This window comes from Cyclopterus lumpus, chromosome 14, assembly GCF_009769545.1.
Source record: "Cyclopterus lumpus isolate fCycLum1 chromosome 14, fCycLum1.pri, whole genome shotgun sequence".
NCBI lineage: Eukaryota > Metazoa > Chordata > Actinopteri > Perciformes > Cyclopteridae > Cyclopterus > Cyclopterus lumpus.
The window spans coordinates 4,012,043-4,030,526 of NC_046979.1; the positions used below are offsets into that span (position 1 = coordinate 4,012,043).

The 18,484-nt window shown below is 40.6% G+C and overlaps 3 protein-coding genes across 4 annotated transcripts in view; 2 read left to right on the plus strand and 1 right to left on the minus strand.

The window, feature by feature from the left end:
* Positions 1 to 339: 339 nt before the first annotated feature.
* Positions 340 to 8,798, minus strand: LOC117742806 (hepatocyte cell adhesion molecule-like). Its single transcript, XM_034550444.1, has 8 exons — positions 8,714 to 8,798; positions 6,983 to 7,324; positions 4,143 to 4,424; positions 2,905 to 2,998; positions 2,721 to 2,794; positions 2,553 to 2,626; positions 2,193 to 2,332; positions 340 to 739 (listed from the first exon to the last, which is right to left on the minus strand). The coding sequence occupies exons 1-8, from the start codon at positions 8,796 to 8,798 to the stop codon at positions 340 to 342; spliced, it is 1,491 nt and encodes a 496-aa protein (XP_034406335.1).
* A 1,751-nt stretch (positions 8,799 to 10,549) lies between these two features.
* styxl1 (serine/threonine/tyrosine interacting-like 1) lies at positions 10,550 to 13,922 on the plus strand. Its single transcript, XM_034550764.1, has 8 exons — positions 10,550 to 10,694; positions 10,791 to 10,852; positions 11,036 to 11,135; positions 11,298 to 11,431; positions 11,620 to 11,765; positions 11,849 to 11,946; positions 12,671 to 12,783; positions 13,791 to 13,922. Exons 1-8 carry the CDS (start codon positions 10,592 to 10,594, stop codon positions 13,920 to 13,922), a joined length of 888 nt encoding a protein of 295 aa, XP_034406655.1. The 5' UTR covers positions 10,550 to 10,591.
* A 1,268-nt stretch (positions 13,923 to 15,190) lies between these two features.
* tmem120a (transmembrane protein 120A) overlaps positions 15,191 to 18,484 on the plus strand; it is a 5,991-nt gene continuing 2,697 nt past the window's right edge. For both annotated transcript variants that reach the window (XM_034550965.1, XM_034550966.1), the window contains exons 1-6: positions 15,191 to 15,357; positions 16,538 to 16,656; positions 16,972 to 17,103; positions 17,348 to 17,407; positions 17,482 to 17,577; positions 18,274 to 18,363. In XM_034550965.1, the coding sequence (XP_034406856.1) occupies positions 15,280 to 15,357; positions 16,538 to 16,656; positions 16,972 to 17,103; positions 17,348 to 17,407; positions 17,482 to 17,577; positions 18,274 to 18,363 (575 nt within the window). In that variant the 5' untranslated portion in view covers positions 15,191 to 15,279. The remainder of the gene's footprint in view (positions 15,358 to 16,537; positions 16,657 to 16,971; positions 17,104 to 17,347; positions 17,408 to 17,481; positions 17,578 to 18,273; positions 18,364 to 18,484) is intronic.

Consider the following 18,484-nt stretch of genomic DNA (forward strand, 5'->3'; position numbering starts at 1 on the left):
ATTCCCGTAAACGATGTGTATGTAGTGGATAGGATACGACAGTGAGCGTCTGAGCGGGAGTAAGTGATAGAATGGATATAGCGCTACTTACCAGATATGACTATGTAACACCACTTGCCCGATCTGTTTGCCATGATGCCGCAAGTCAAGGCCGTTTTGTATGGTGGTTTTTAGTGGTAAATCGCCCGCGGTAGGTAAGTAAGTGCCTTTTTTTTTTTACCTGGCGGCCAGAAGGATTAAATGTGACTCTAGTAACCCTGATCCGGGACCGGCCTTGTAGATGCCTTTATAGGAGAGAGATTTGGGGCTCGCCGCTATTACGGGATTTACGGTAATGTTTCACCTGTCGAACCGAGAGATTGTTACGGTCTGGGCAGCGGCTAAAACTAGCGTCTGACCACATTTATATGATCGAGGAGAAGATCCGGGTGCGACGTGCTGATTGATGTATTTACCTTGAATGATGAATGCTTGAATTGAAATGAATGCGGAGCGCGCGGGGCCGCTGGCACAAGCCGGGCCGCGGGAAATGCTGTTGCGGCAGGAGTTTGAGGATATCCGCCCTAGTGCGTGCATGGATGGTTGCCGGAGTTTAGCCGGATGCTGCATGGTGCCGATCGGTTTGTTACCGGCGCGGAGTGACCCGGAGTACCCGGTGAAAATGCCCGCGGGGAAAACGATTGGGAGGAGGTGCTTTCTCCTCTGCTGGTGACTGGACGTCGCTGGCTCTGGAACGAGGCTGGAAAAAGGAAAAATGGACGTTTGCCGGTTCGTTATGAGCACGCAGACGCTGGCTAATGGAGAACACGGATAGCAGCCGCATTAATTGTGTGTAAAAGCAGCATGAATGAACTGAAGGTAGAGAGACAGTCATATTTAAACGAGACAGCAGCAAGATGATTGGCTAACCATTTCATTATTTCCGTGTGTTTATTGGATAGAGGGTATCAGCTGATCTGCGCAGAACGATGACAGCAAATAAACAATGAGTGAGCATGCGTGAGGAATGATTGGCAGACATATGAGGAATAAATGGCGGGTTGAGGGGTATGGTCTTCCTGTCTGAACTTGCGCTATAGCTCCATTTCAACCGGTGCAAGAAGTTGCATTGAGTTATTTAATACAATTTTCTTTTTCCACTCATGATTTGCACATAAGAAACCAAAGTCACTTGGAGAATGCGGGCATCGATCTACCATTTGAGCTAATTCCCCAGTATAAAAAAAACTTGGGGTAGAGCCGCCTAGCTTGCCTCCGCTACCAGCGCAATTCAACGCTGTTCCAAACTTTCCAGACCTTTGTACACACTTTGGAAAGTGACGTAGATCTGATTTTTTATGTAAAGCCAGTCCACGGACGACGAAGTCTAATTAGAATTATGTATCGTAGGAGTAAATTGAGTGGCTGTTGAGTTGGCACAAAATAAAAAAGGAAGAAAATACATTATGACCCACATTACGTAAAGACTCAAATAGCACCGAGTAAATATTACAAGAAACCTAAGAAATGTTTAAAATTTTATTTAAGTATAAAATTGAAATACCCTCCAACAACTGGGCTTTTCTCTATCTGCCTGCTACAAATGCTATTAAATCATCTAGTATAACTAAAATAGGAATTTACATTATTTCACAAAATTTGTCATCAACACTAGAGACAACATCACACATAAAGTAGCATTTCTCAGGATTTATTTTTCCTTAAAACCACTTTATCTGTAATTTCTTAATCTTAAAAAAAAAAAAAAACCATGTTTGGTGATTTTGAATTGAGCATAAGAACAGTATCATTATCAATGTATAGTTGCACCTTTCTTAACCCACCTCAGCTTCATGCCGACTCTTTGCCCGTTCCAAATGTTTGATTTTGTAGTTCCAGTAACCAACAACAACAATGGTGGTTAGTGGTAAACTCAAATAGAGACTTCAACTTGTCTGTCACACAGCCTTTATAGTACTTTTAAAGGCTGACTTTAAAAGCAACCTATATTTAAGTTACAGTTTACTTTTAATAAAATCATATCAACAGGCAGTAATTACATTATTGTAAAACCCCAGATCCTAAAAAGCGATCTCTCCTAAACTCCGGGCCGATGCGCAAGAAGTTGCCACCCAGTGTCAGGAGCAGCATACGGGACTGACCTCCCACCTGCTGCGTGTGGAGCGATTTAGCTGACGGGCTTTCAGGTATACCTGTGGGACGAGTGGGCAGGGGACCCATTAGACTGGGTGAAAGATTCGGTGTAGTTGGGGTAACTGGTGTAGCACGGAGGGTTGTCAAGTTCAGAAGGAGATCCAATGCTGTTGCTGGAAGAGTCATCCATTGAGGGATCCTGCAAAACGGGACAAATTCAGGCCAAATCCATTCTCTGCCAAACAATTGTCCAGTTTTTTATAATCACTCCATGGTCCACTCAACCTTATATTTCAAAAGCCGGCAATTGTAATCTAATTTACGTCTTAAGTTTTTTTTAAATAGTGCAGATGTGTGTCTTGCTTCCTTTTATTAGCCACAGCATTTTGATAAGATCATAGCGATGATAAGAGAGATACCTTTTGCTGCAGGATGTAAAGGGAAGTTACAGCATTTACTCCATTATGCTCGGTCCTTTTTGGAAGCACATCAGCTGTGGCAAAGCATAAAACATTTAGACGCATCGCCTAATTTTGCATTGTTATTGACCGTCATCACAGTGGGATATTTATTCAGTATAACTATACCTGTTTGATTGATTGGCGAGCAATCAAATGGGTCATAAATGCTGGAGAGAGGCTTTGTAGCTGGATGTCTTCGCCTAAGACAAAAGGGATTCAATGCATTTATGTTATGTGATCGTGTCTATTTGGACTCCAAACTTTGTCTTTCTTAAAAATCAGTGCAGTGTAGGGTGTTAGCAATTCCTACTTTTTGGAAGGCGTCCAGCAGGCACATACTGTCACCAAGGTGATGAGGAAGAATATGCCCCCAGTGGAAAGGATGATATAGAGGGAACTTCTTCCTGGTAGGATATGCAAAATTACAGTTTCAGAATACGGAAACATACAAAAAAGTATTTTATAGATTATGATTGTTGAATATCTGAGCATAAAGCTACTTTTAGACATGCTAGTGGCATAGCTCCAGGGATGGGTGGTCCGCCACTTTGGTCCAGACTAAAAATATCTATAAAACTTTTGGATGGATTTTCATGAAACTTAGCACCAAATATCCAGGGTGCCCATAGACTGAATCCTGACGACTTTGGCGATCCCCCTGAATTTTCCTCTAGAGTTCACCTGCTGAGGAAATTATTCACGTATCCTGTTAAATATGTCCACATCTATTTGATTCATGGTGCCCCAGACAATAATCTAGCTCAATTTGGCGATACCATGACTTTGCCTCTTGCAACACCAACCAGGTTAAAAAGTATAATATGCAGAAATGTATCCACTAATACAAAAATAATCCCTCTCAATCATCTCCAACTGGAAGTGTGCGTGTGGCGGTGTCTGCAGAGACCCAGTCACTGCCTGCATCTTCTCTTATGTTGCTGTATTCGGGACGTTTCTCGGCATCGGCAACGAGTGTCTTTGTGCTTTTATTCTATTCAAAAAATCTATTCAGAAAATATTTTTTATTTCTCTTATTCACTGCCTTGTTCTCACTATTGCCGCTCCCTCTCTTCATTCACTCGGTAGCTAGTTTGTTTTCTCAGGGCATGCATTTGAATGCCTGTTTACAAACATCAACCGACATTTCTTTTTAACAATTTTATACCTTTTTAACATTTCGTAACTTTGAGTGAAAGTTCTAAAACAACTAGTCATTGGATTGCCAAGAAGTATGTCCTGCGATAGTAAAAGGGTTGACGTTTTGTTGCCTGTCGTCATTTAATTTACGTATAAATGTGTTCCCTCTTACAAGCCATGCATACTCAAGCCTTGTCTGTTGTCCCAAACCTGTAACATTATCAGAGGCCACTAGCCTTTTTTTAATAATAAATGATAATTATCATTTTGAATTTCAGACAGCATCAAGTTGTTGATAAAACATGAAATGTTGGATAGATTGGCTTCCAGTAACACTTCAAAATGTGTGCTTCATGCATTTCACTGCGTCGAGCGTGACGTGTTTAACACTCGTTGTCTAGTGTCACTTACTGTAGACGGTCAGTCTGATTGGCAGGCTTGTCATAATGCCCAGAGGATTCTCCACTGCGCAGCTGTAGATGTCGTCGTCTGCCATCAACACCCGCGCGATGGTCAAGAGCTTCTGGTCAGGTGACAACGTGAACCTCGTCACATTGGTCAGTGGCTGTCCACCTTTGAACCACCTGTACGCGGTCCTGGTTCCATTCTCATGGGAGCAGTTGAGGATGACGTTTTCGCTGCGCTCCAGTACCGATGAAGCTTCCATGTGGATATAGGGCCTGGATATCGACTCTGGATGAATGCGACAGTAGATTTAATATGTAAATAGACACAAAAGAGCAGGAAACGTATTGTCAAACGCAAGGGGTGCTGATAGACTAAAGGGTCTCTTTAACATGGGAAACAATTTGGCTCAGTACCCCCACCCTTACAAAGAAATTGACTTCTCCCCCTTTCATTAGCTTCTCAACTTGTTTCTACATGTAGTTTCTATGTCGGATACTTTCACTATATTATGTATTTTTATACCATCATTATACCCTTTTCATGGAATCTGACATTATATTTGTTGTCTTTAGAGAAGTAGTTTTCAGGGTGATCCATTATGAGTATTTTCACATTGTTTATTCACATAGTCGCATATTTTCTATCAGATTACCCTTAAGTATTTTAGTTTTTGATTGAACGTCTCTCATCTCTTTCCATTATGTGTGCGTTTTACGGTAAGCTATATGTTAGCACATATTTTTGATATTTTCACTATCATTGACATTTATTCATTATTTCATTTTCATTTGTATTGAGTATATGTGTGAGTTTGTTACAATTATAAGTTTGCACTCATTTTTACTATTTATTTCTTGTAAGTAGTCTCTTGGTCAACATGTTGTGTGACACATGACCGCTTGATGAGGTTTAACTTGAACATCTGTCATCGCCCTGAAAACACAACAGTCCTTATTTTCAAGTTAATACACTCTAAATGCTACATAGCCTACTGGTCCCAAAGGTAATGTATTTTTTCAAAATGTTGACTGACAATACACACGCAGTAAAAAAGTTCCCCATGCCCTCTAGACTTATTTGGTTAGGACGGGCCTGCACTCCTCCACCAAATCACAGTGGTCACCTCAGTCTAACTGTACTGCAAGCTAATGCTAGCTAACTGTACTGCAAGCTAGTGCTACCTAACTGTACTGCAAGCTAGCGTTACCTAACTGTACTGCAAGCTAATGCTACCTAACTGTACTGCAAGCTAGTGCTAGCTAACTGTACTGCAAGCTAGCATTACCTAACTGTACTGCAAGCTAGCGTTACCTAACTGTACTACAAGCTAGTGCTAGCTAACTGTACTGCAAGCTAGTGCTAGCTAACTGTACTGCAAGCTAGCATTACCTAACTGTACTACAAGCTAGTGCTAGCTAACTGTACTGCAAGCTAGTGTTACCTAACTGTACTGCAAGCTAATGCTACCTAACTGTACTGCAAGCTAGCATTACCTAACTGTACTGCAAGCTAGCGTTACCTAACTGTACTACAAGCTAGTGCTAGCTAACTGTACTGCAAGCTAGTGCTAGCTAACTGTACTGCAAGCTAGCATTACCTAACTGTACTACAAGCTAGTGCTAGCTAACTGTACTGCAAGCTAGTGTTACCAAACTGTACTGCAAGCTAGCGTTACCAAACTGTACTGCAAGCTAGTACTACCTAACTGTACTGCAAGCTAGTGTTACCTAACTGTACTGCAAGCTAGTGCTACATAACTGTACTGCAAGCTAGTGCTACCTAACTGTACTGCAAGCTAGTGCTAGTTAACTGTACTGCAAGCTAGTGTTACCTAACTGTACTGCAAGCTAGTGCTACATAACTGTACTGCAAGCTAGTGCTACCTAACTGTACTGCAAGCTAGTGCTAGTTAACTGTACTGCAAGCTAGCGCTCACATAACAGCTCTTGTTGCCTCAAACCTTTTATTGTTCATAACGGATGCGCTCCAAAACAAGCACAAGATTGTCGCGTGTGAAACAAAGTCAACGTTGACTTCTTTTACTGTAGTTTTGTTACGTAACTTCCGTAGTTTACTAACGGCAGTTAACACAACCTTTTTCTCAGCCTAGCCAAATACGTTTGTGACCTAAACTTCACCATGTAGTTTTAAAAGGAGGCGGCTGCATTCGACGAGTTGGGCGTGAGAATGTGCGGTTAGAAACGGTAACGTTGCGTCCGCCATCAATTAAAAAGTTTAGAAAAAAATAAACCAAAAGTGTGCCGCAGCATTTCTACCACCTGCTGCTGTGATGGTGAGACATTCATTGTCAGACCTACCACTTCCTACGCTCCTTGCACTCCATTTAACCAGGTGCTACAATGAGCATCGCCTCTGTGGTTCTGTAAGGCCTTAAAATGTGTCAAGTAAGTTGGCTGACTTTTTCAAAGTTTGTAGCCTACAATGTTTTAATAGAACATTCCATCATGTTAAGTTGTGTGTTTTTGAGCCATAGGACAGTAAATCATAAATTCACTCTCGTTGAATCCACGTTCGCAGCTTTCCCTGGATCCTGTCTTGGCTAAACATGTCCTTGTCCTCTTTACTCACACTCAGCAAAAGTGAAATGGTGAGTACTTGGTACTTAGCATCCACCCAGGTAATCTGGGGTCTTAAACTAAGACAAATCTCTGGAAGCTGGCATCATCCTTCCTCGACTCAACTGGGACTTAAATTGGATTTGAGTCTTCGTCAAAGACGGACCTATTTTTTTTGGGGGGGTTCACACCAAAAAAGAAATTGGTGAGATTTTTACCGTTAACATTCGTTTCACAAGTCACAAGCAACAGAGCTTGTTTTCTTACCATCCACAGTGAGCGTGATGCTGCCCTCTCCTGTGAAGGTGTCATCTGTGATGGAGATCTCCACGTCATACGTTCCGTCATCAGAGAGTCGGAGGTTGTGGAGAAGCAGAGTCCCATTTTCAAATACCAGGATGCGGTCGCGATACTCGGGCCTCAAGGTCCCAATGATGTCGGTTCCAATGGACTGGACGACGGTGACAGACTTTTCTCTCTTGAGCTGCCACTTGATGACCGGCAGGTCAAGGCTGAAGCTACTATAGCTGACGGACAGCAGGGCCTCCCCCCCTACTGCACCTCTAATGAGAGTGTTGGGGATGGTCATATTCACTGCCAGTACCCCACCTGCAGAGAAACAAAGATTATTTACAGTCCAGCTTAAAGGAAATTAATGTATATATATTTTGATATTATTTCAACCTCAAGTCATCTCGTTTAGTTTCTCAAAACAAATGAGCGAAAGTGGACAAAAAATAAAAATATTTATTTATTTATGTAAAAAAGAAAAAAATCATGCATTGTCGGTCCTCGGTGTGATGCACATTTGATCTCCTGTTATGAGTTCAGATGAGTCACACGTCCGCCCTGCACCCTGATCGCTTGCTACAGGATCCTAAACTTCCTGCATTGACACTGAATGTTAGATGGACATAAGTACGTTGTATACAGTGGAATCATAATATTTCAATATATAAATTTTAGGGAAACCGCTTTGTATTGCAACAGCTTTATGAACAAGCGACAGTTCTTGCACACAGGCGAGATGGGAATTATTTTTTTACAGTAATTGATACAGCGCGTAGCTGAAGGCTCGTGTGGGCATCACGCCCCATCTCTGCTGTATACTGAATCCAGTCTGCGTGGCGGATCTACATTACCATGGGAACGGCTGTCAGTTCTTGGGATGGGCCAGCGTGTGTCAACAAAAGTGGGGATTGTTTGTTTCGAATGTCCTTCTTGGCAGTTCATGAAAAGAACACTGGGAGCAGTCCAGATGCCATGCTAGCTTTTGCAGAAACAGAACAACTCAGTAACTCTGCCAGTCACAACAATAGCAGGGCAGTGATGAGATGCAGCCACAGCTGAAAGTTACTGAATGGCTGGAAATATTGGTTCAGCCTGAAGGCACAATTACTGTATTACTCACAAAGGGTGGGCTCACCCAGACAGTTTAATGCAATCCAATACCCCAACAACAAATACTGCCTTTTGTGACGTCCATAATGATCAGTTTGCAGCTTGAAGAGTCGTCAATTTAACTGACATTAAAGACGATACAATATTATGCGTAGCACTGCAAACATAACCACAAACCTCTGGTCATAACATATTGCGTCAAAACCCTCTCCATGTTTCATTTATAGTCGTAATAATTATGCAACTTTAAAATCAAAATCCAGTTGGCTCCTTTTTTTTTCTTCCTGAATCCAGCTGGTTTTGTGAAAGAACAGCATAAATAAATAATACATAAAATGTCAGCGTTCAGTTACATAAGAAGGACCCTCCGAACTGCTTCATCCAGCAAGTTGGTGTTGATTCACACTGCATTACTAAAATTTGTTTTTTGATTCCCTAATTCTGACAACAAACAACAAACAAATGAAAAAAACAAGCTTCTCATTTGCTACAATGTAAACTATGACAAACTTAAACCTTTCCAAAAACACATGAACTTGCAAGTGACCGATGTTAGGCAACCCGTAAGCAAATCCTAAAGCAGAAAATGTGACATACCTGAATCGAAGGAACCGAGACACATGAGCATTAAAATCTGGGATATTATTTTAGCTTTTGAAGGAGCCTCCTTCTCTGCCTTCATCTTGGGTCTAACGCTCTGTTTTCCTCCCAGACGACCAGCATGATCTGTGACTCCGGGCAGCACAGAGAACACAGTCATTCATTCACGCTCTGCTGGGACTGAGTACATGTTGTTCTCAAACGCCATGTAGATGCAGGACAACAGTGTGTGTGTGTGTGTGTGTGTGTCTGGATGTCTGTTTTGTTTAATGCAATGATAACTGATATGTTAATTAACAGAACAATAGTCAGTGTTCATCACCTTTCTACATGAGTGCATCATTGTCGTTGAAGGACACTTGATTTCGCTCGTCTTTCGGGCTGGACTTGTGACGTACAATTGAATGGTTCCAGAGAAGAGCCGATGGGTAGTAAACATTTTTTAAAAAGGGTATCCTCTTGGAAACATGAATGTACTCTGTAAATATATCATGGCAATCGGCCCATTAGGATTTTTTTTCTCCCCTGTGTACATCTGACATTTTGGTTCAAGAGGAAAGATCAGGGCCTCTCTAAAACATGAAACTAGATTAATTGTCTGGGGACCATGAATATCCATAAGAAACTGGCTGCTAATTTTCAAGACAGTGTCGTGGACTCAATTGTCACTCAAAGGAAAAATGACCAACTGACCCAACTAGCTAACGACCATCAGACCCCACTAGTAGGGGGAAACGTGTTTATTTGACATGCTCTCTGCCGCTTAGTTAATGTAAAAGAAGAAGAAAAAAAGAATGAAAACACTACTTTATGACATTTTGTGATGCATTTCCTGTTTCATGTTGTTTGGGGCAAAAAGTAAGGCCATCAAGTTGAAAATGGTTACAGACAAGAGCTCAATCTGAAACAAAAATGTCCCTTATATAAAAAAAAAAATTTAAAAAAGCAATGTGGATTTTATGGGTTTCAAAAAATGCTGTCAGACAGACAGAACAACATTGCCAACCAGGAAGCCAAAGTAATTGCTCTAAAGGATTAAGAAAATGTAGTTTAGGCAGACAAACAGGTTTTAGACAAAGCTCCATGTCCCCTAAACTTATTTGGAGGAGAAAATAAACACATGAGGTTATTACAGAATATACGGAAAATATCTTGTGTATTTCAGTGCCTTGGCTTAAAGATGGATTTTAGAAACTTTGTAACTTGCAGTTGTCGTCAGCTCAGAGTCACAGCCATGAAAACCTCCTCTCTGATCCTTCATCTCTCTCTTTTGGTCTGTCAGATCATTCAGAAACAGCTGGTCGATGCTGCAAACTTCAAGACCAACGTATTATTATGTCTATCTATTCGAGATACCTTGGATTAATAATATTTTTAGGGGGAATTATTATATTACTATCATCCAATCCCATGCATACGTGTCATTTAAATACTCATGCTGCTCCCTCTTTGGCCAGGAAGGAGAACGTGAGCAACGGGAGGAGAAGGGATCTCTCTTTGAATTGCCTTTCCAGAGGCAATTCAGTTTCTTCCCAATTTCTGTCCGCTATCAGGATTTTGGGGGAGTTTTTGCTCTTGGACTGGGTCAAATTATCCAGTATGTGTAATACTGAACAATAAGTATCAAATGTAACAATGTGGGTATGAAAAATGAACGAGTTATTTACATTGTCGAGAAATGAGTACTTGTGACTTTAAGAAATCCACATCATCACCAGCCACCAATGAGGGAAGGGACTCGGTGCTTAGCAACCGAGCCCAAACATAGCGGGCATGCTCTTTGAAAACAACTCAACGTGCTCAAATAAAAGATGTTAGCTGACGATTGAAAACTTTTTAGTTTCTGGCTAATTGTTCCTTCTATCTTGTTCCGCGATGGCTGAAATCAAGATGTGTGAGCCATTCGAGCTCTTCAATCTCCTCAACCGGTGCAGCCGTGTGTCAAAGCTGGCAGAGATCAATTACCTCTGTTTGATTGGTGAGAACACTCGATATGAGTGGGATTTTTTTTCGCTGTAATTCAAGTTACCTTGAGTTGTTTTCCACTTGTGTATTGTGTGCGTCTCCTTTTTAGACGCTCGAGAAACCCACGACTACAGAATGAGTCACGTCATCACAGCGAAAAATGCCAAAATGGTAGGGAGGTCATTGTAATCCACCATTTTTGGGATTCACTGTCTGATTGGTACAAATAGGTGTAATCGGGGCGATAGGTTGGTTGCTGTAAAAATGTTGAAAGGAGTCTGGTTCAAACGAGCGTACGCTAGCATTACCATTCACAGAGTAGCTTCATTTATTTATTTTTTTGCCTCTTTCCAGGATTCAAAGGGGACGTTTTTCTTGCCAGAGGCTGTGGAGGTTGACAGTATGCAGCATGTGGTGGTATATGACAGCGACACAAGCGTCTTACACAAACAAGGTAACTGGCTATACAAAGTAGCACTGGGGCATATATATATATATATATATATAAACTGTTCTGGCATAATAAAGTTAGTGTAGTTCTCTTCAGGCAGTGTTTCCAATGTGCATTTCATGTGTAAATTGGTGTTCATCAGTTTGCTTGTGACCGTGATTGCAGACAGAGCGGTTCAATGTGCCCAGGAACTGGCCAAAGAGAGCCTCTACCCGGTCCACGTAGTCACGGGAGGCTTTCAGAGGTTCTCGGCTCTGTACCCTTTTTTAAGGACTGAGAAAATCCTCTACACCATCACGGTAAGACTGTACGGGGTGGACCATATAGAGAATAGTATAACATTTCTCTCACACCCCTTCACACTGTTACATATTTCTACGTTTGGTTTTTTTTGACTATATGGCGGCTATTTTTGTTTGTTTTTTTCTCTCCAATAAGGATTCAATTTGATCTTGATACAATTTAATGTGTTTCTTGCGGCTCTCAGGAACTGGAAAACATGAAGACCTTTCCAGTGGAGATCATAGCAACCCTGCTGTACATGGGTGACGAGAAACACGCCATGGACTCCGGCATCCTCAAAGACCTGAAAGTCTTCGCCGTCATCAGCCTCTCGGAGAGTAACACTCTGGAGTAAGACGGGATCGGATGTTTGAAGGTATCGTTAAGACCGTCGTGGCTGTTGAATTGGTTCTGAGTTTCCTTTGGGACTGTAGATCCACGCAGGGGAACCACGTCGTCGCTCACGTCCCTGTGGCTGACTCGGTGGCGGCCGATTTATTTTCAAGTCTTGAAATGATTTGCAGCCTTATTGGTAAGTTGCGCTTTACCTAAATTCAATTACTACCAAGTATTTAGGGTTTTGTATATAGAAGCATGGAAATCTATGAATCAAGTGTGGCAGGGTGTTTCAGTTCAGGTTAAACTCCTGCATGTATTTTATATTTACATACATATATATATTATATCACTCACTGCATTCAGAAATGTGACTTTTGAATATGAAGACAATACAGCTGACAGAAATGTGGGGTTTACTTTATTCTACAATCTGTATTACACGCAGATATTTGTAGCAGCAAGTAGTTAATTTGATGTTGAAATCTAAATGTATAACATTTTTAATTTTAATCAAGGGGGAGGGGGGATGCAACATTAGATTCAGGGATTTAGGAAAAGCAACTTATTTAAGATGTTGCCGTCTAAATTCCACATTATATGAGCTTGTTCGAACATAAGTGTGTTTTGTCATTTCAACCGTAAAAAGAATACAGTTTAATAGAATGACATTCTGTTGCTCTCAGAGCCAGTGAATACAAAAACAACAGGGCATGTAAACAACAACGTATATGGGTGCTTTTAAGTGTAAAGGTTCTCAGTAGATCTAAAAACTAAAATGCATTGTGCCGCCTCAATTTAAACAACTTTTTGTGGAGCAAAACTTAATCAGAGCAGGGCAATAACTTAATGAATAAATAACTAATGTGTAATTTGCTAGTCATAAATGTGGCGTGCTACTACCGTCCTCTTGGTTTCAGATTCACACGTCGACGTGGGCTCTCGTGTCCTGATAGTTTCCGGGCGCGGCCGAAGCCGCTGCGCTGCGGTCGCCGTCGCCTTCCTCATGCACCGCCTCAAACACACACTGGAGGCGAGTGGGGTTCCTTCAGCTTGGTGTCAGTGTGTGTGTGTGTGTGTGTGTGTGTGTGTGTGTGTGTGTGTGTGTGTGCAAAATGCAGAAAAGTGCCGTGCAACTTGTAGTCCTGGTTCCACTGTGAGCATTGTTATTACACTCTGCTTTTGTTCTAAAATCAGAATAAGAAGGCAGAATGTTTTTTCCAAGCCTTCCGACATGCAACCAGTCAGCATTTTTTGTGTTTGTTTACAGCGTGAACGTCAATGTAAAAAAACAACAATTTGTATTTCTTATACTTTTACACCCCACAGTCCCCAAATTAGGGTCCTGAATTAGGACACTCTGGGTTTTCAGGTAAAACCATAAAGTTAATGATAACATAATATCGTGATGTTTCACATCAAATTAAACAGCAGAACGTAAGCTACAATAATTAGTAAGCCGTTTTCAAACGCTCCAAACACAACTCACACAATAGTAAAAAATAGGATGCTGAGGAGAAGAAAAAACTACTAGCTGCATTATTCCAAAAAGATAATCATAATATTAATAAGTGTTTTTTACAAGGCAAACTTTGTGCTGTCTGCCATCTTCATTTAATCTTAACTAGTAACATATAGGCTGATATTTACACATCTGAAGTATTTTCACAAGTGTTTACTTACTTTTATTATAACACCAACATTATTCAAATAGCCCTTGTGGTAGAGGAGATACACACTTTTTTAGTTTGGGTATGTTTTTCGAGCAGAATCCTACAAAAATAGGCTGGGGTGTAAAAGCATATTATGGAGACAATTTTAACGATAACAAAACTGCATGTTTAATAAAAAGGCTTTAGAGGTGTTTGAAGGATGTTTCCCCCTGCTTCCATGGTCAAAGTTAAGCTCGGCTAATTATGTCTTGAGATTGCTATTGATCACAACAACAACAACAAAAAAGGAGCACGTGCATATGCGAATATATAATGTATATGTATTTGCAGTATGTCATTTTATTTGTGTGACTTATTTTTTGTTCAGGAGGCCTGGAAGTACGTGCTCAAATGTAAACCCGACGTGAGACCAAACGCGGGGTTTCTCCAGCAGCTGTCTGACTGGGAGCTTCACACCGTGGGAAAGAAAGTGACGGACATCTCTGGACCTCATTTTTAAAACAACGGATGATGTAATAAAGAAAGAAAGAAAAAGAAATGTACACTTCTCTGCATTTGAACCCATCCTTCGTTATTAAGGAGCAGTGGGGCTGCAACTCGGGGGGGAGGGGGTTTCAGTGCCTTGCTCAAGGACACACATAAACCCAATGATTGAAGGTAATATCAGTTTTAAATAAAAGACAGAAGATTGAACATTGACCCCTAGTGGGGTTATTTAGTACTTCACTTTTTACAAACGTCTTTTTTTGTATTAATAAACAAAGTTATTTATGGATAACTCTCCGGATAGCTGCTGTCCAGTCCTTACACGGCTCTGCTAGAGGTGCTTACAATATTGGGTAAAGGTTCACCCTCTAGAGTTACGCCACATCAGCTCTAAAAATACAACCCTCGTGCCACTAAAAGAGAAATACATTGTGCTGAAATGTTCCCTTTGAGGGAGAGAGAACCGATTATACAACCCTTTGTTTCTATAATGGAGTGCTGCAGTCAGAGTTTTGAGTTATATGACAAAAACCATGAAAATACAACAGGGTTTCGCATAGAAGAGAAAATATTCAGCACTCAAAGGGAAAAAAACGGACGTTTTTACGTGGTCTTAAAAAAATAAAAGCACAAAAATGATAATCGAAATGTTTTATTTTTTTTTTTGTAAACTTGTTGATACAACCATATACTGTATGTAAGAAGGATATTTAAAGCCAACTTTAGGCCTAATTTATATGTTGCTGTGTGGCCACACACGGGCCCGGTCGCATGAAAGATATATTTTGCAGAATTTATAGTCTTTTTAATTCAACATTTACATCTGCAGTACACTTTTTGAACCACACGAGGGAGCCCGGATGCTCTTATTGTTCTGTTAAATGCAGGCTACTTTTAACATTGTTGGGTTCCCAGAAAAAAATTTTTTTGGAAAACAACTCACTTAATCCCTAGTATTATAACATAATTTACTTGTTGACAATATTTTTTTTGAAATAATCTGAATTTGTAATACTTTTTTTTTTCTTTTTTTTTTTTAAAGAAAATGTAGTGGAGTAAAAAGTACACTAATTCCCTCAGAATTGTAGAGAAGTATCAGAAAATTAAAAGTAAAATGCAAAGCACTTCAAAATTGTACACAACCGTATATATAAATGTTACTTTCAAAACTTTCTTTTCAAACACAAGTAAACTAAAAGAACAGTCTCCTCAAAAATAGGAACATACAATATTTCACACCTCAGGCTTTTATCGTGAAGTGCACCAACCGGAAGTCGCACTTCTTCGTTGGTTAAGGCTTTGACAAGCAGCGCAACTGTTGCCCCAGGACCGGGACCGGGAGGGGTTTCTCTTTCTAACGAGAGGGGAAGATGTTGTTCAGTCCAACGGGTTACACGGAATGCTTACGCGAATGGGAGGATTTAGAGAAGAGCTACCAACAGATTCAGGTGGGTCGAACAGCGGCGATACTCGGCTACACACGCCGGGGAGGGCGCCCTGTCCCCGGGGAGTGGGGTCAGGGTCAGAGGTGGCGATCAGCTGATCGGGACCGTGAAAAAAAAAAAAAGTTAAAGTACACATAAAGTAGGCTTAGTGACGACGTTCACATTTTCGGAGGGAGGTAATGTACTTTTTCTTTTTATTTACTCCATTATTTTTGGGGGGGGTCAAAGCCCCTCCACGTTAACCACGACGACCACACGCAGCTAGCGAAATGTGCAGCAGCTTGTCACGTGCGTGAGTGGGAAAAAAACAAAACAAATTAGTGTTTTATTTTAATTTTATATTTTTTTATTATTTTCATTTTTCAGATAGGAATTAAAAATCAAACAAGTTACAGTGAGGACACGATTGATATATAGTGTGCACATGCATATATATACACAATACTCATATAGACATATATATATATATATATATATATATATATATATATATATATATATATATATATATATATATATACTGTATAGTGTTAACTACCCCCCTCCCACTATTGGTGATGCCCCCCCCCCCCCCCCTTCATACAACTCATGATACAATTGCATAAATAAAAAGCCCAGACCAGGATACGGTAGTTATTTCTTCAGTTTCACGTTCACAACAATGAGCCTTTTTATATGAACATAACGAAAACAGTTATAATGAACACACATAACCCTGACAGGATTAAATCATTGGGGGAGATTTAATCTGTGTTGAATGATGGCAAAAGACAAACCATAACCCCCCAAAAAAATATGATAAAAGCTGCATCCTTATCATTGCGCAATGGTCATATTCACTCTTTTTTTTTGGGAGGGAGGGGGGCTGTTCTAAGAATTGAGTAAGTATAATAAGTATGTCGTGTTGATTTTCAAACGAAGAGATTAACCCGCTTTAATACGTTTAAAAAGAATCGTATCCAGTTGATCTGGTGCTCGTATAGAAGTAACTAATATAGACGTGGATTGGTTCATCTCTTTGAAACAAGGTCATAATCTTTCTCCGACCCTGTTTTTTGTTCTTGAAATTTGAGGACGCTCTTGTTGTACACAGATGTTGACTGCTCTACCCGGCCGAATCTTTGTGCACTTTTGTGTATTTCTGTTTTATTTTGTTGTTGTTTTTTTTCCTCCACCTCCGCAGGACAGCCATCGCTTATACAAACAGAAACTGGAGGAAGTGACGAAGCTGCAGGACAGCTGCTCCGGTGCCATCGCACGTCAGAGGAAGAAGCTGAAAGAGCTCACCGCGTCACTAGAAGGGTTCGTATTGACATGCACAGCGATTCATTGAGTCGGAGTTGGGTGCATTTTCAATCTCTGGGTACGTCACATGACGCCATGACGATTGTCCGTGACTCTTTTTGTGGTGAATCAACTTCCCAGTGAGGAAAGTGTCATCAAAGTCGTGTTAACTCGTGCAGATTGTACCGTAGACGTGTGTTTTTTGTTGTTGTTTTTTCTCCATTTCTGAATATGCTGTCCAAGCGTATTGAGTAACCAAAAAAAAAAATGGAAATCCCGTGTGCCGTCTTTATAACCACGTCGTAATGTATTTTTTTTAATTTTTTTTTTTAGATGCAAAGAAAATCACCCGAATCCCAGATTGAATCCAGAGGACGTGGATGCCATCGCTGAAATGGAAGACTTCATCAAAGACAGAGCGGACGCTTTCTCTGAAATGGAAGCGTTTCTGCCAAAGAAGAACGGGTGTGATTTTTATTCGCATATATATATATATATATATAAATATATGATTTACTCCGTTTTTTACAATGGACGACACGGAGGAAACCGTGATATTAACCGTCAGTATTTATTACATCGTTCAAAGTAGCACTCGCATACTAATACATACAGCTAATGAAGCCCCACATTTTATTGGAATATATTCCGAATATATTGGAAGATGTCTGCCTGTTCCCCTGTTTTTTGTCGTTGTTTTTTTTTTTAGGTTATACCTCGCTCTGGTTTTAGGAAACGTCAACGTAACGCTCCTCAACAAACAGTCAAAGTAAGTCTCACGTTCGTCTTCTTACGACCCTAAAAAAAAAAAAAAAAGTCAACGTCTCGTTTTCATCCTTTCAGATTCGCCTACAAAGACGAATACGAGAAGTTCAAACTGGTCTTCACGGTCCTCCTCTTCGCGTTCTCCTTCACGTGTCGCGTTTTGTTCAGCTCCAGGTGAGACGTAGTTAAGTATTTATTGTACCGAAGGAAATGTCCAAACAAAACGATTTGATTAATACCCTATTATCGGGTCAACAAGGTAACTCGTGGTACGTGTTGTTGTTTATCTTTCCCTTTTAAATAGATGTATTAGAGGTTGTGGATCTTTTTAAAAGGCCTGTATAATTAGAACGATACCATAGTTTTTATTTATTTACAATGTCCCGGGGTTCGAGGAGGACCCCAAAGCTTTTGCGATTTTCATTTTTATGAACGATAAGTTATTGGTAAGTAAATTTAAAGTGACAGCTGAATTTTTTATATATTTTTTTCTCTTCCTCCACCGTCTGCTCGTCTTGTTTCGGGTCCAAAGAGCTAATGGTTTCATTACATATCCGATGGGGGGGGGGGTTTACTTGTTGACTGACTTTTTTTTTTCTTTCTGCGTGTGACTTTGGTTCAATTCAATTTATTTTGTATAGCCCAATATCACAAATTACAAAATTGCCTCAGAGGGCTTTACAATCTGTACACACACACGACATCCCTGACCTTTGACCTCACATCGAATAAGGAAAAACTCCCCAAAAATAACCTTTCACAGGAAAAAAAAAAAAGGGAAGAAACCTTCAGGAGAGCAACAGAGGAGGATCCCTCTCCCCGGATGGACAGATGTGTGTTTGATGGTCGTGTTTAACTTCTTGTTTTCAGAGCCCTGGACGCCCTGTTCAACTTCCTGTTGGTGTGGTACTACTGCACGCTCACCATCCGCGAGAGCGTCCTCATCAGCAACGGCTCGAGGTCCGCGACACGTTCACTCTCTTCACTCTTGTTTGTCATAACGACGACTAGATAACCCGTCGGCCCTGCTGCCGTATGTTTTACTTCCTGTATATAAAGGCATGAATGAGCACGAGTGATG